The following is a 13,846-nucleotide window of genomic DNA, read 5'->3' on the forward strand; positions in this document are numbered from 1 at the left end:
GGTTTCATGCAGGTCTCTAATTCTGTCAGCCAGCTACTGGGCCACTGGATTCTCACAGATTTCTTCCTTTGGGGGGATTTTAAATTCAAGGCAGCTCCAGTTCTTTCTGCTGGAAGTGATGGAAATGTGACCAAGTATCAGTGGTGGGATTGGTGGATGATTACTTACTCGTCTGATGACTGGGTAAACAAGCCAGGGGAGAAGAGGTAGAGAATTCAAATGGATTTGATGGAAACATTCAGTAAGCAGCACGTTGCGCACACAGCCCTCGTTCCAAATCGGCATTACTGTTTCACGCTGACGTGTACGTACAGAATGTAGCTGGCTGGCAGCCCAGTGGTGGATGCCCAAGCTCTGCAGCCCAGCCGGTGGGGTGCAGTGGGACAGGCAGGGCTACGGTTTCAGTAGAGGTGGGATGGTGAAGGCGGCATCAAAAGCTGAACTGCATTCCTGTGGTTTTATTTATACAGGAGAAGATGGATGTTTCCAAAGAGAATCTCTTCTAGTTAACTTTTCAACTTAAGAAAATTACTGGCAGATAAAGGTTTAAAATAAACATGGGGGGTGGTACTAACTGGCTTTTCTTGATAATGTTTGTGTTTATTGGACTGCTTTGGGGGCCCTGGAAATGACTTGCACCTGACCAGGCAGGAGAAATGGGCTCACTCTGCCTGCAGTGCAGCCCAGCCTTGCTGGGCGTGCCTGGCCTAAGCTGTGCTGTAACAGGGCTGTGACACTTTAAACACTTAAAAGCCATTGCTAAAAACCATCCAGGTTAAAAAATTCTGACTTGCATGCAGTTCTGTTCCATACCGAATTCAGTTAAAAAAAAAAAAAAAGGCAACAGCAACACTACAAAGCTGTCAATGACTGTTTCCACATTGTTTTCCATAGCTCTGTTAGAGGAACGCCATTTTCAGAGACCTGAGTTGCTCTTTTGCACAGATTACCATTGAGCTTCCAGCAATGCAGCCCTTTGGTGCATACTTAAACTTCATTTCCAGCTTCGTGTCTTCTGTGTTACCGGTCTTTACCTTATTTCAGCCCTGAGCACTCTCATCTGCCCAGGTAAGAAAGCGCACATGTAAAAAAATGCCATTCCTTATTTATAACAGTGGCTTTATTATGAGACATCAGGATTGAGCTAATTGCCTACACCGTTGTGCGGCACATTAGCTGTCTGTTCAATGAGGAACCTGAGCTGCTAGGAAAAACATTTGCAGTACAATCCCAGACTTTTTTTTGAACTCAAGCAAAATATATTTTTGTGCTTTCTGCATCAAAACTCTGCAGTTACCTCCACAGGCTGTACAGTATCTCTTTAGAGTATTTATGTAGAAAAATACCATAGTCTAATTAAAGTAAAACATTCGATTGTCAGGCCATTGTTTTACAAAATACAATAAACATGACTGTAAATCTGAGAATTTGGTTTATAAACACATGTTCTTTTGCACATACAATTCTTTGTCTGAAAAGCCACACATGAGCAGGAAGATGTTGCCTTGCCATGCCCTGCGGTTCCTGACTATTTGAAAATGACAAGCATAATAGTCATTAACCCAAAGACATGTAGAGTTGGTTTTGCTGCAGCTGATGAAGCCCGTTCGAGCTCTTGGTAGAGGGGAGTTTTGGGACATGAACCAGCTGTTGATCGGATGGAGACTTCCGAGAAAGAGAAGTCGTGTTTCAGAGCACTGAAGTTACCAGTATTGTTGGGTATTTCCACTGTCTCCAGTATCGATTTAAATCCGGGTACAGTAGCCTAGGAGCAAAGATGAAAGAGTTCTTACTTGGTTTGAAACATTGAGTTCAGCTGTGAAACAGTCATTCTCTAATGTGCTTATTTACACTGTCAACAGATAGGAAAAGTGTTCTGAACCTAAGTTTGAGAACGCACAATGAGAAAATTTTTTCACATTGTAGCAATAAGAGTAAGCCCCCAAACCCCCTGACATGAAAACAGAATATTAATTTATAATGTGGAGCGCTGCATGCTGTACAAGAGACGGAATCCTGCAGTTGCGCTTATGTGTAAGCCCTTGGCTGCAGCAGGCAGAGCCTCTGCTGCAGGGATGGCCTCTAACACCAGCTGCTGACAACCACCACAGAGAAGCTGTTCTGACCCAAGGAAATAACTGTCAGTGATGGCGTTGTCAGCCCATCGCTGCCTGGGGCTCCGTGGATCCCAGCCTCCACCTACTTGCCCTTCAGGTGCTCTGCACTTTGTTTCAAACACCTCAAGCTGGTGCCACTGTGGTCACCATCATCCCAGCTTGCTCCACCAGCTGGGTCAGATGAGTGCTTATCTCCAGACACTCTGGGGGCTCGAGATCTTACTGTATCAAAACAATTGCCTTTGTGCTGACTTGTGTTTTCAGATACTATTTGCTTTTACATCTCCTAAAGATTCTTTACAGCTCCTGTATATGACTCGAGCAAGTTGAGCTTGTTCATCTATAAGGATGCAAGCTCATGGTGCTCAGGAACTCGATGCAATTAGAGACGATAATTCAGTAAGGCCACACACTTACATTGATCACATAGGTCCCAGGCAAAAGGAGAAGAAAGTACTCCCCCTGTTCGTTTGTTCTGTAGGGGCAGACATGAGGCCTGCCTTTGGCTTCCACGATGGCATTGGGAATAGGAGTCCCGTTCTTATCAGTAACTTGGCCCTTCACACCTGTGGAAAAGGGCGAGAAGAGAAAGATCACAACTTGGACCCGTGATGAGCGTCCTCCAGGAAGGTCAGACTAGCTGGATACACTCAAAGGCCCTTTCACTAATTTCGAGCACGTCTACTGATGTCTCTAGTCGCTTCTATCTTACTGGAGGGAATTGAAAATCTTTGTTGTTGTTAATAGTTTATCCTCACGTTAAGTTAGAAAGCAGCATTGTAATCTCTGCTTCTACATCTCATTTGCTGAAAGCATCATATATAATTGTACGTGCCTTTTACTGAAGGGCTTCAATCTTCACTACTGGTTTGGGATTTTTTTTTTGCCTTTTTTTTCCCTCTTAAATTTAAAATAAGTCACCCTCTTATCTAGTACTTCCCAACAGCAGAATACCAACACTGCCTGCTTATGAAGTAGTTTCCCTAAATTCTCACGCACCGCTTTTGAGGCAGCACTGGCATTAAGCAGAGATAAAACAGCAGTCAGACATTCTGGACAACAAACCGCAAGATAAGCAACAGATTTGTGCAAACGCTTCAACTCATTGTAAAGTACCACTGCATCACTAACTAGCAGCTCTCTTCCAATTGCGAAGTCAAGATCGCACCTAGAAAAGCCTTACAAAAACACAAAATCCAAGCAGCAAAGACTTGTGAAACGTGCACCTGCACATGCACATTTAGAGATCTCTGACATAAACGACTGCCCCAAGGCTGCTGAGGAAAGCCGGCTCCCTGAGGGGGGCATGGCAAGACGGCCCCAGGGGCCTGTCCCTGGCTCCTGCCCCGGCACAGTTTAAGCCCCGTGCACCACCGTAGCAGTGGCCATCGCCCCCACCTGTAAGCCCTCCTCCCCTACCCACCCCTGGCCTTGTCACACATTTGCTATTCAGAAGCGACAGCTGCCAAGTTCATGCCAGACCTCCTCGCCTGGCAGCTGTGACACTGGCCCAGGCTGCTGAAGAGTTCACACTTTGCCCGCCAGCCCGGGCAAAGCTTTAGCTCCCTTCCCCATTCGCCTACCCACCCAGATGTACTTGTTTTATATATTCGATCAGAGCAGCTTTGTTGTCTCTCCAGAACTTTTCCAGCTGGTCTGCTGGAGGATATTTACAGCATGACAGCTCCAATGTAATTTCAAAACATTGTCCCCAGACATAGTTGTAATCTTGCATTCCACCTTAAAAGTGAAATAAAACAAACAGTGTTCAGCTGCAGAGAAGCACCAAGTTCAAGCTAGAAGAAACATAGAAGAGTTAAAATGTTGATATTTGTGTCACACCTGTAAGAAAAGTAAATCAGAGAAATTATTGCTCAGCGATACACTTGTATTTACTGCCTCCTGTGGAAAACCAGCTTAATTACTCCAGTTACACGTAGAGTGTTGTTTTCTAAAGCACAGCGGCGTTTCAGGAATGACGACTATTATGGCTGAGGAAGGGTGGGTCTGACTGAAATTCATTCAAGCGCTCCCAACTAAATAAGGGCAGATAAGTTCACAGGCTGGCAGAGTTTGCCAGTGCCAAAGCCATCCCAAGAGCCTCTTAAGGCTTTGAATTCCGACTGTGAAAGCAACACGCATATTCTATTTGGCTACACATAAACAGTAATGAAAACATTTATTTCAGTGATCAAACATTAAAAAGAAGGATGATATATGAACAGAAGAGTGGTTTTCTTTCCGAAAGGGCAAGACCGTGGTGCCCCATGTGTGCGTGCGCATGTAATCCATACAGCTGTGCAGGCCTTAAGAAAGGGCGCAGAAGCAGCCAGACAGCAGGGACTGCCTCGTTCACTTGTGTAACCACCGTCTCCTCTGCAAACACCCAGGTCCTGCTCAGAGAATCCGCATGAATGAGTTGGCTTACTCCCCTCATCAACCCTCTACTCTGGGCAAAATCACAGCCCTTTAATCATGAAAGATGGTGGGAGAAAGTGAGAACATCATATCTGAAGCAGCTGGGGAAAAAAAATAAAAAAATCACCGACATTCTTACCTTCCAGCTGGTACCAAGAATACCCGTTGGTAATGCCTTCTGGAAAGGTTTGTCTGTTGTCACACCCCGTCCCTTTGTACATGCTGGCATGGTTGAAAGAATAGGTTTTTGCCAGATGAACAAAGACATCATCATCCGGAGACCTGCTGTAGCCTTTCAAAGTGCCGGTAACTGCAGAATAAAGATAGCCATCGTGTAACTCTCGTTACTCGTAAAACATACAGTGCTGGCTTAAGTACAGGATAAATCACTGCCCAATATGGCTATTTAGGAGATAATTTTGATGGGGTTTATCAAAGTCTGCCCATCCCAGCTCAAAAGCTGGACAAACCTTGCAGAAATCCTTGTAAATTTTACTTTGGTACAGCTAATGTTCCTAAACCAAAGCAGCCGTGGAGAAGAGAGTTTGCTACTAGCTTACCTGAGTTACCATTATCAAAGGTGTAACTGGCAACCAGGGCACCCCCATGCAGGTTTGCTGAAAGAACAAATGTTTCATTTTTTATCCAGTTCATTACTGCTTGAGTTTCTGGCTGAATGCTAGCGTTGTTATTTTCAAAGGCATCAGGAAAATTTCTGTTCAGATCTTCTCCATTCTTATTGTACCTTAGAAAGAGAGAAGACATTCTCTTTATTGTTTTGCCCATGGACACTTCCACGTCGCCAGCCTCACAGCGCTTAAGATCTGTGGCATGCTAGTGTCTTCAGGAAACAGGCGAGATGGCCATTGCAAATCTTCTCAAGCATTAAGAAGAGGGACTTCAGTTTGCTGTCTGGCAGCACCGGAATTTTCATAAGACATAATAAAACAATTCTTCTATTGTATTCACTGTTTCCATCTGAAATAATATTTAACGTGCATATAGCATGCACACACCTACACATATGTGAATTACAAGAACCTAAGCCAGATATGGAAGATGTTGTCCTTCTGTTTGTGTTTTTCACACTTGCACAGAAGACCAAGGTAACTATTGGTGGCTGTGTCCCTTGTACTGCTGTCACTCTGGACACAGAGCAAAAACTGACTCAAACACAGGATGTATTCTCTTCTCCCTGCACCTGAAGGTGGAGCCTGTTCAAATGCTTTCTTCCTTTTTCACTCAGACAGGTCAGTCCAGAGAGTAGTTTAAACTCAGTTAAACTCTATTTGACAGTGAGGGGATAAAATATACCACCCTCCATAAAGGTCCTATCTATTTGCTGAGGAATAAATTTCTTTCCTAATAAAAAGGAGGGCCTGCACCAGTGACCTAGAGAACTAAACTGCCTCAACTACCTTTTCACTTGCTTCCGACGTTGCCATGGCTAGTCATTCAAGAGAGATCTTCTAGCTCATGAGTTTGCTTTTTTTGCATGTTCCAACTTTTTCCCTTTGGCATTTCTTCCCATTCTCTCACTCTCTCATCTTCTTCCCTCTTCTAGCTTATAAAAATTTTCCTCCCCTTTTTGGTCTCTGCAATAGCTACCTTAAAGAACGTAAAAGTAGCACAGAGTGCAATGCTAGGTTACATTTACTTCTGCATAATTTTTTTTCCAAGCACTACTATTAGCATACTACCTATTATAGCTAGCTCTGCTTGCGTAACTCCTCCCTCTTACTAGATCTGCATTCAACATGATCTTTAAACACATTTCTAGAAGTCCATTCAACAAGCTTAGACACACCTTTTTCTCATTAAGAAGGGTTACAGAATTCTCCAATTGAAATAGATCCCTGTAGGTGGAGTTTTCCTTCTTTTTTTTGTAACACCCTAAAGGTCTAAATAGGTTATTGTGCTTCTATTCGCAGTCTGGGTCTCCTGCCTAAAAGCTTAGGTCATTACACCATTCTGACCAATTTTCTCTAGCCGCACCACATATAAACAGCCGTCTGACTCAGTCTTCCAAAAACTATGCTGTAACAGTGCGTCTTCAGAACAGCACAGGCCAAAATTAGCCCTAACACATCCTCTAGGCTATCCTCTCCACCAAGGATGATTCAGTCTCTTGGCTATCTGTGATTATTACTCCCCACCCATTTCCTTTACCTACTCCCACCATCCTAAGCTGCCCTTACCTTCCTTGGGTGTAATAACAATCAGGCACTTTTGTAGCTTCAAATCCATCAGGATTCATTGTTGGCATGATATGAATCCGGGTAGTATTGAGTAACCGGGTAATAACCGGGTCACGTCTATAGCTGGTCACCAGGAACTCTATCAAATGGAGCAGGATTTCTCTCCCAACAGTCTGTATAGAGAAACATAGATTTTAAGTCTGCTATGGAAAAAGAAAAAGAAAGAAAAAAAACAACACAAAGATCCACCACCTTGCACTTACAGGTTTTTCTTACTGGATTACACAGATATATGAGGCATACAAAAGCATTCTGGTCAACGCTATTTTGTTTTATGCTCTCCTCTAAATATATTTAAAGTCATTTAATAGATGAAAGGAGTCACTGGATGGTTTTCACAAGGGTTTTAAACCCAGATCAACCAGAGCTTTTTCTGTAATGGGGAACTGACTACGTCAGCTGCACTGTTTAAATCCTGGATGGACAAGGCACAGCCTTATCAAAAATTAAAACTGCATGGGCTGCCTGCTAAAGATCACATAAGCTTGGAAACGCTCTGCTGCATTTTCTCATCTGCACTGCAGAGTCAGCTCTGTGCTGATGCCCAGGGGACCCTGGGCCCTGCACATAAGTGTCACGCTGTGCATCACCACTTGGCAGTGATGGTTCAGAAGAAAGGAAGGAGACACCTTCCATGTTTTCCAGGGTGCTGCAGAGCAGGATTTTTTCTTGTTGATCCCCTTTAAAGTGAACTTTAACACAGAATCAAGAGAGGCCCCATAGACACTTCTGTTATAGTCTCTGTTACATTGCTTTATTTTAATGCCATGAACACAGGCATACAGGCATTGGCGAAACCAAACATATATATAAATCCTTAAAAAAAGAGATGGAAGGACATTTGGATACAGACTTTGGATGAAGGGAAGGCAGCGGGAGAGAAAAAGCTAAGTACATAATTTTGTTCAATTAAGTTTGCATAGGTCATGAAACACAGGACATCTCCCTTTAGCCTACTCTATCAGATTTCAGGCAAAATAGTTCCAGCAAGTTCCAGCTCCAGTGAGTTAAGAACAATCCTGTTCTATCCCAGAAACCACTAGTACAGTGCTCACTGGATCCTACTTCCCAGGAGCACTTTCTATAGCACTGTGATGCGTGCCTCAAGGGTGCTGTAGGGTTCCTAAGCCCTGGCTGGGATGGGAACAAATCAAGACTTGCAACTAGATGTGTTCTGGAGATAATTTATCTATACTTTATCTCCAAGAACAAAGCCTGGTAAATCACTGCAGGCTCTAATTCAGAGCTACAGCGTCTCAGTATCTTTTAGAATGAGTCTTGCACCACTAAAGTAGAAATATTGCAAAGAATTTTTTTTTTTCTAAAGTGAGGAACATAGAGTGGCATTACTGGATGAACCTGGTGTCGCAGATAAACATCATCTTGCTTTCACACTGGTACAGGCTAAACTAAAAGGTAGGTGAAATCAGGCAGAGGAAAAGAAATATTTCTCCACAGCTACTTGCTGTACTAATATCTTGTTAAATTTTTACACTGGTGCATTTTAAGTGTCAAATCTTGCTTTGGGTGTTGAGGTAAAAAGGAACACAGACACCATCCCGCAGGAGCTCTGCCTGCGGGAGCTGGGTTGGTACACAATTGGGCAAGGAGGGCTGGGTGTAACTGCTGTTCAGGTTGGGAGCAAACCATGTCTTGCCAGTTAGCCAACAACTGCTGTTTATCACAGGAGAAACAAACAAACAAACAATGTAGTGCCAAACATGACTCCGCTAAATTGTGGATCACACCATTTTAAGTATCATACTTGAAGGCAGCCATGGTCTCTGAGTTGGTGCTTGAGCAATTCTGCCTGCTGTTTGTAGAGGGAAAAAGAAGGATCTCTTCCCACTCTGCCCCCCAGCAGATTCATTCCCAAGTTTTCTAACCGTTGCCTGTCAGCTCCTGGTGGTCTCCTACAAACCACCATCCAGTAACCTGCTAGGGGAAGCTGTGTTACACAAATGCATATACTGTGCCAGTAACTAAGTGGTTCTTTTTCTAGACACTACAGAAAATGGGCTTTGACAAGAAGGGAAAGGTACCTAATTTCCTCCATTGCCAGTAGCTTTCAAAACAGCACTTGAGTACGTGAAAGCAGACTGCTCTGCAGGTTTTGATAAGTTTACTCTGTGAAATTTAAGAAGGGATGCAACAGAACCTGTCCTGTACAGGTAGCTCAGTTCCAGCTCTGGGTGATAGACATCTTGGGAAGCACATGGAGCGGGGAGGGGGGAGGGAGGTGGGAGGGGAGAGGAATCAGGCAAATCATGGCCTTAGGCACAAGAGATAAAGCTAGCAGACTTAGAAGCAACAAGAACGGCCCTACCACAGAGATAGCTAAACTACAGACAAGACTGGACTGCTCCCTGGAGAAAATGGGAAAGTGCCTCTGCTCCCTACTGTACTTCAGTGCCGTACAAAAAGACATCCAGAAAAGAAAGGGTAGAGAAGCAGGAAGGGGAAAAAAGATAAAGAAAAGCAACAAGCAAAGGTGGTGGAAAAAGACAATGTTTATGAAGAATGGAAGATGACTAGTTTTCCATAGATGACATTCTTCGCACCTAAAGTTAAACCCAGACTTACTTACATATACAGTATTTTAAAAACTAACCCTATTTTATAGGATTCCTTGTATAGCTATTGTTGTACCTGAGTACATTAAACAATTCAGCTAATCTCTATCACAGAGAGTCGGTACTTTGATCATTCCCTGGTGGGGAAAGAGTGTATTTATTACCACTCTGTTTTGGTGAGGTAACAGAAGGGTGGCTTTGTTTTTGTCCAGAGTATCCTACATTTCTTGAGAAATCACATCTGGAGGTGTTTGAGGGGAAGGAAAAGGGAAAGTTTTTGTTTCTGAGAAAGTATAGCTCAAGTTTTGATCAAGCCCTTGGAAGGCATCTGCTGCCCAGCCACGCTTTACCCTGTTACTAGAAAGGTCAGCTGTACCCAGGAGAAAAGTTACAAGACAATTATTTTTACTTTAGAGCTTCAAATAAAGGATCTACATACAGTGGAGGTAGGTTGCTGACAGTAAAGTCAAGGACAGACACCTTAACTTGCCTCTAGTCTAACACGAAGATGTAGAGAGCAGGGGACAGCCTTTATATGTTCTGGGGCTTTGAGAAGACATGATGAATATTTGGTTTTATCTGCAGTATCCCAAGGGTGATGCCCAGGTGTATTGTTTTGCAGTAATTCAGATGAGGGGTGACACAAAAGCAAAGGAAAACCCTTTCTCCCACCTAGGGATACAGTTAGACAGTAAGTTTCTCTGTGCACTTTCAGCTGCCCGTTTCCTTGTGTGCCCCAAAGGGAGAGAGTCAGCAGGAAAGGCTTTCAGTGATCCTCAGGGGAAGGTCTGAATGAAGAAGCATGTATGCATTAGGGCATGGATCAACACTGCAGAAAAGGGTGTGACTGCTGTTTCTGTAGACATACCCCTTAAACCTGCTGACTACCTCTTCAGGCGTGGCTGGGTCAGCACCCTGCTCAGCTACTGAAGGGCTTACTCAAGAAGCTCTAGTGGCAGCCAGTTAAAAGATTAAGGTTAGCTCCAATTGCACCTGCGCTGTAACACTTTACTCCATCACCCTTGTTTTTAAAACGTTTTTGTTACCACATGATAGAGACCTAATACCAAGAGACTATGGGTGGATAGACTCTGCCCATTTTTATGATTAAAATTCTTTCCTTAAACGTGGCCTGTTTTTTAAGTTGAACTATGTTGAAAGAAAGATCTAAACCATCAGGTAGGACCTGTTTCAAAGCAACACGGTCTTGCCAGTCTCCTTGCTCCAGTCCTGACTGCTGTACAGACCTAGCACAGCATACCAGGCACAACCCCACCTAAGGAAGTGGACTTACAGCAGAGAAACCGATAGTGCGTCCTGGTTTACCACTTAAATGCCACACTGACAAGATGTTGTTCTTTAATACTTGTACAGCACTAATTATTATGCATGGCTGCAACACACCCCACTGTGCGTGTCCTTTACTAAAATACACCAGTGTTAAAGTGATTGTGCAAATACAGTTTGGCACATATCCGTTCATTTGTATAGTAGCAATCACTGTGAAAATATGAGAACTACCACATTTATGACAGGGAATTGCAGTTCATTGGTTTATCACTGAAGGAAATGGCAACATAAAGCCTGCTTTTGAACTAGTAACTGGCATAAGACGTTACCACCTGGACAAATTCCACAGGCTTCAGGCTTCTCAGCACAGACTTCACCTGGTTGAGAAATGGATCACTTTTTCTTTTTCCCACTCAGAAGAGTGGGAGTAAAGATAAGGAAAAAGGTAACTGGGGCGAGGCAGCAGCCCTACCTGTGTTGAATGAGATCTCGGCAGCATCCAGCTTTTTTAAAAGTCTGTTGTTAGCAAATAGGTTTGGTTGCTTTGAATTTTGAAATCTCTGATGCTTCTGACCTTCTTTACATCACATCAGCTGATACTGAAGCCAGGTGAAAAACAGTTCACTATACAAGAAATATTTCTTTTTTTTATTCCCTTTTCTAGAGCACATGTTTGTTTCCGTGCCATACATGTTGCACAGTACAAAGGACATAGGAATATGTGCTGAAAACTCCTTATAGCAAGCTGTGTAGCACGCAGACACAACTCTTTTTGGGCAACCTGGTGATAAAAAAAGAAGCCCTTTTTTATAGTGGCATTTTGATAGTGTAAATAGAGCTTCCATTTTTTTTTTTTTTGAAATGAGAGTGAGAAATTGTACACAAGACTCATTAGTTTGTTGTTTGGGTTTTTTTAAGCCCCAACTATATTGATCACAAATAAACCTACTCCACTTCTCAGTCACCCAAGCCCTAATAAGTCACCATATCTCAGGAAACCCCCCTGCGAATATGACTATATCTACGATGACATGGAAAATAGGATCTAGTTGCTTTAACTTAAATCACACGGCAAGCCAGCAAGATAAACACATCCTTTCATGTAGGCTAGCTCAGGCCTATCAGTACAGGCTTAGCTTCATGTAATGAAAGAGGCAAAATACTATTACACTAAGAAAATAAAGTGATCAGAAGTGGATGATTTAAGAGAAAAAGGTTGGTATCAGCATTAGCATCCTGAGAAAGAGTTTATCTTGTGATGACCCAGTTATACTATAGCTGCAGAAAGTTAAGGAAGCCATATATTTAATACATTAAAGGGAACAAGCAGAAACACAGAGATAGCTTACACTTTGTTCAGACATGCTTTTCCTTAAAAGAGTTTCCTTGTTGTGATATACATGGTTTAGAAGCAGCCTTCTAATTAGATCCTATAGTTCAGTTGTGTAGTTGCTGTAGGTACAGCTGGTCAAAAGGTGATAGTTCTGCTCCATTTATGACTTCGGATTGTTTGGGGGTTTGGTTGTGGTCGATGTTAAGTGGAATGAGTTCTCACTCAGAGGAATGTTTGAGTGTATGCACTGAGGAAGAGAAGATTTTTCAAATACGAGTACAAGCCTGGGACAAGAGAGGCTGCTGCCCCAGAACAGCAGGCAACCTCTCCCTCATCTTCCTCAGTACAGACTTTAAAAGATTTCACAGGCTTACGCATTTTGTGCAATCTGTTAGTGCCATTTTGATTAAAGATAGCTGCAAGTGACTGAACTACCTCTCATTATCAATTTTAATCTGGCTGGGGTTAAACAAAAAGTACTGCTAAAATGGCATCCAACTTCATACAGGCACACAAAGAATGGGAGAAGTCTTTTGTTGCATCTCTGGGGATCTGGAGCAAAAGTTCACTCTATTTGGCAATGGTGATCACAAAATACAACAATTTAAACCTTGGCTGGTCATGTCTTACAGTATTAAGAAAAATTAACCTACTTTAAAAAATAAATCCTTCCAGATTTGGAAAAAAACCCCAAAAAACACTCTCTTCCTAGTATGGTGTAGTCATATTATTTTATTAGAACTTCCCTGTTTGGCAGCTCTCCAAATAACCTAGGTTTCTTCCAGCAGCATGTGTGAACAGCCTGCACACATGCAATTCAGGCTCCTCCTCAACTTTTAGGTTTTAAGACTCAGCCAGCCAGCTGAATAAAAAAAAAAGAAAAAATAAAAAAAAGAAGTGTCATGTGTGTGATCATGACAGGTTAGAAGGGCAGCATCACCAACCACCACTCGAGAAGAGAACTTTTCTCACTTTGTACCATTTATGGAAAGCATCACTGAAGCACAAAAGACCTAACTAGATCAATGAAGCCACAATCCCACAATTCTAAGTTATGAAAAACTGTGGAACCCAAGTGGAAGCTTGTCATAGAGTTAGTGCAAAACTCATCTGCTTAATATATTATAGGGGTAGTTGAATCTTTCCCCAGTGACTAGTCAAGCAGAATCTTAGATTATGGGAAAAAATATTCAAGTTCTCCAATGCTTCTCTATATGAGGAATTAATTTCCTGCCACCTGAAACACATTTATGGTCAGATATGAAAAACAAACACCAACTGTGCGTTGTATCTATACACAAAAAACCATAAGGCAAAGATCATCATGAGGGCCTAAAAAGGAGGAACAGCTCTATTTCCAGAATCTTCCCTGAGTGCATGCTTGGTTCAATGAACAAGCTAGAATGCAGCATGACACTTAGTGCTATATGATACCTAGGCAGCTCAAGGATCAATCCTGCTCAAACTCAGACACAGTGCCAGCCACTTAAAAAAAAAATCTTGTCCCATTTTCTCATAAAGTCAATATAACAATTTAGAACCTAGGCAGTGATCCAGGTTGCTTGATCTCCAGCAATTCCTGACCCTGTGGATATGCAAACAGCACCTGTCTCCGTAGTCAAAGTTCCTTGTGCACATCCAGCTGGGCAGTGATATGGCAGAAGTGCTTCATTGGGGAGGTTTCAATAGGAGGACTGGCCTTCTGCAGTCCAGCAATGTTGAATTTGAGAGCCAGGCCATTCTGGATGAGACCATATCCTGCCTTCCATCTCTTTCCTACCAAAGCTGGGTCATCTGTAGCTATAGCTTTGCAATTCCCTTCAGCAGTTTGCAAGGATTGTCGTATGGAACTTTAGC

The 13,846-nt window shown here is 42.8% G+C and overlaps 1 protein-coding gene across 4 annotated transcripts in view; it reads right to left on the bottom strand.

The window, feature by feature from the left end:
• Positions 1-1,098: 1,098 nt before the first annotated feature.
• CPM (carboxypeptidase M) overlaps positions 1,099-13,846 on the bottom strand; it is a 36,537-nt gene continuing 23,789 nt past the window's right edge. For 3 of the 4 annotated variants that reach the window (XM_075746397.1, XM_075746386.1, XM_075746380.1), the window contains 6 exons: positions 6,734-6,906; positions 5,096-5,280; positions 4,675-4,845; positions 3,705-3,857; positions 2,535-2,683; positions 1,237-1,765 (listed from right to left, as the gene is read on the bottom strand). In XM_075746397.1, the coding sequence (XP_075602512.1) occupies positions 1,529-1,765; positions 2,535-2,683; positions 3,705-3,857; positions 4,675-4,845; positions 5,096-5,280; positions 6,734-6,906 (1,068 nt within the window). In that variant the 3' untranslated portion in view covers positions 1,237-1,528. Of the gene's footprint in view, positions 1,766-2,534; positions 2,684-3,704; positions 3,858-4,674; positions 4,846-5,095; positions 5,281-6,733; positions 6,907-13,846 lie in introns of all 4 variants that reach the window. The other variant, XM_075746372.1, reaches the window with a different exon arrangement.

Source organism: Balearica regulorum, chromosome 1 (genome assembly GCF_011004875.1).
Source record: "Balearica regulorum gibbericeps isolate bBalReg1 chromosome 1, bBalReg1.pri, whole genome shotgun sequence".
Taxonomy (NCBI): domain Eukaryota; kingdom Metazoa; phylum Chordata; class Aves; order Gruiformes; family Gruidae; genus Balearica; species Balearica regulorum.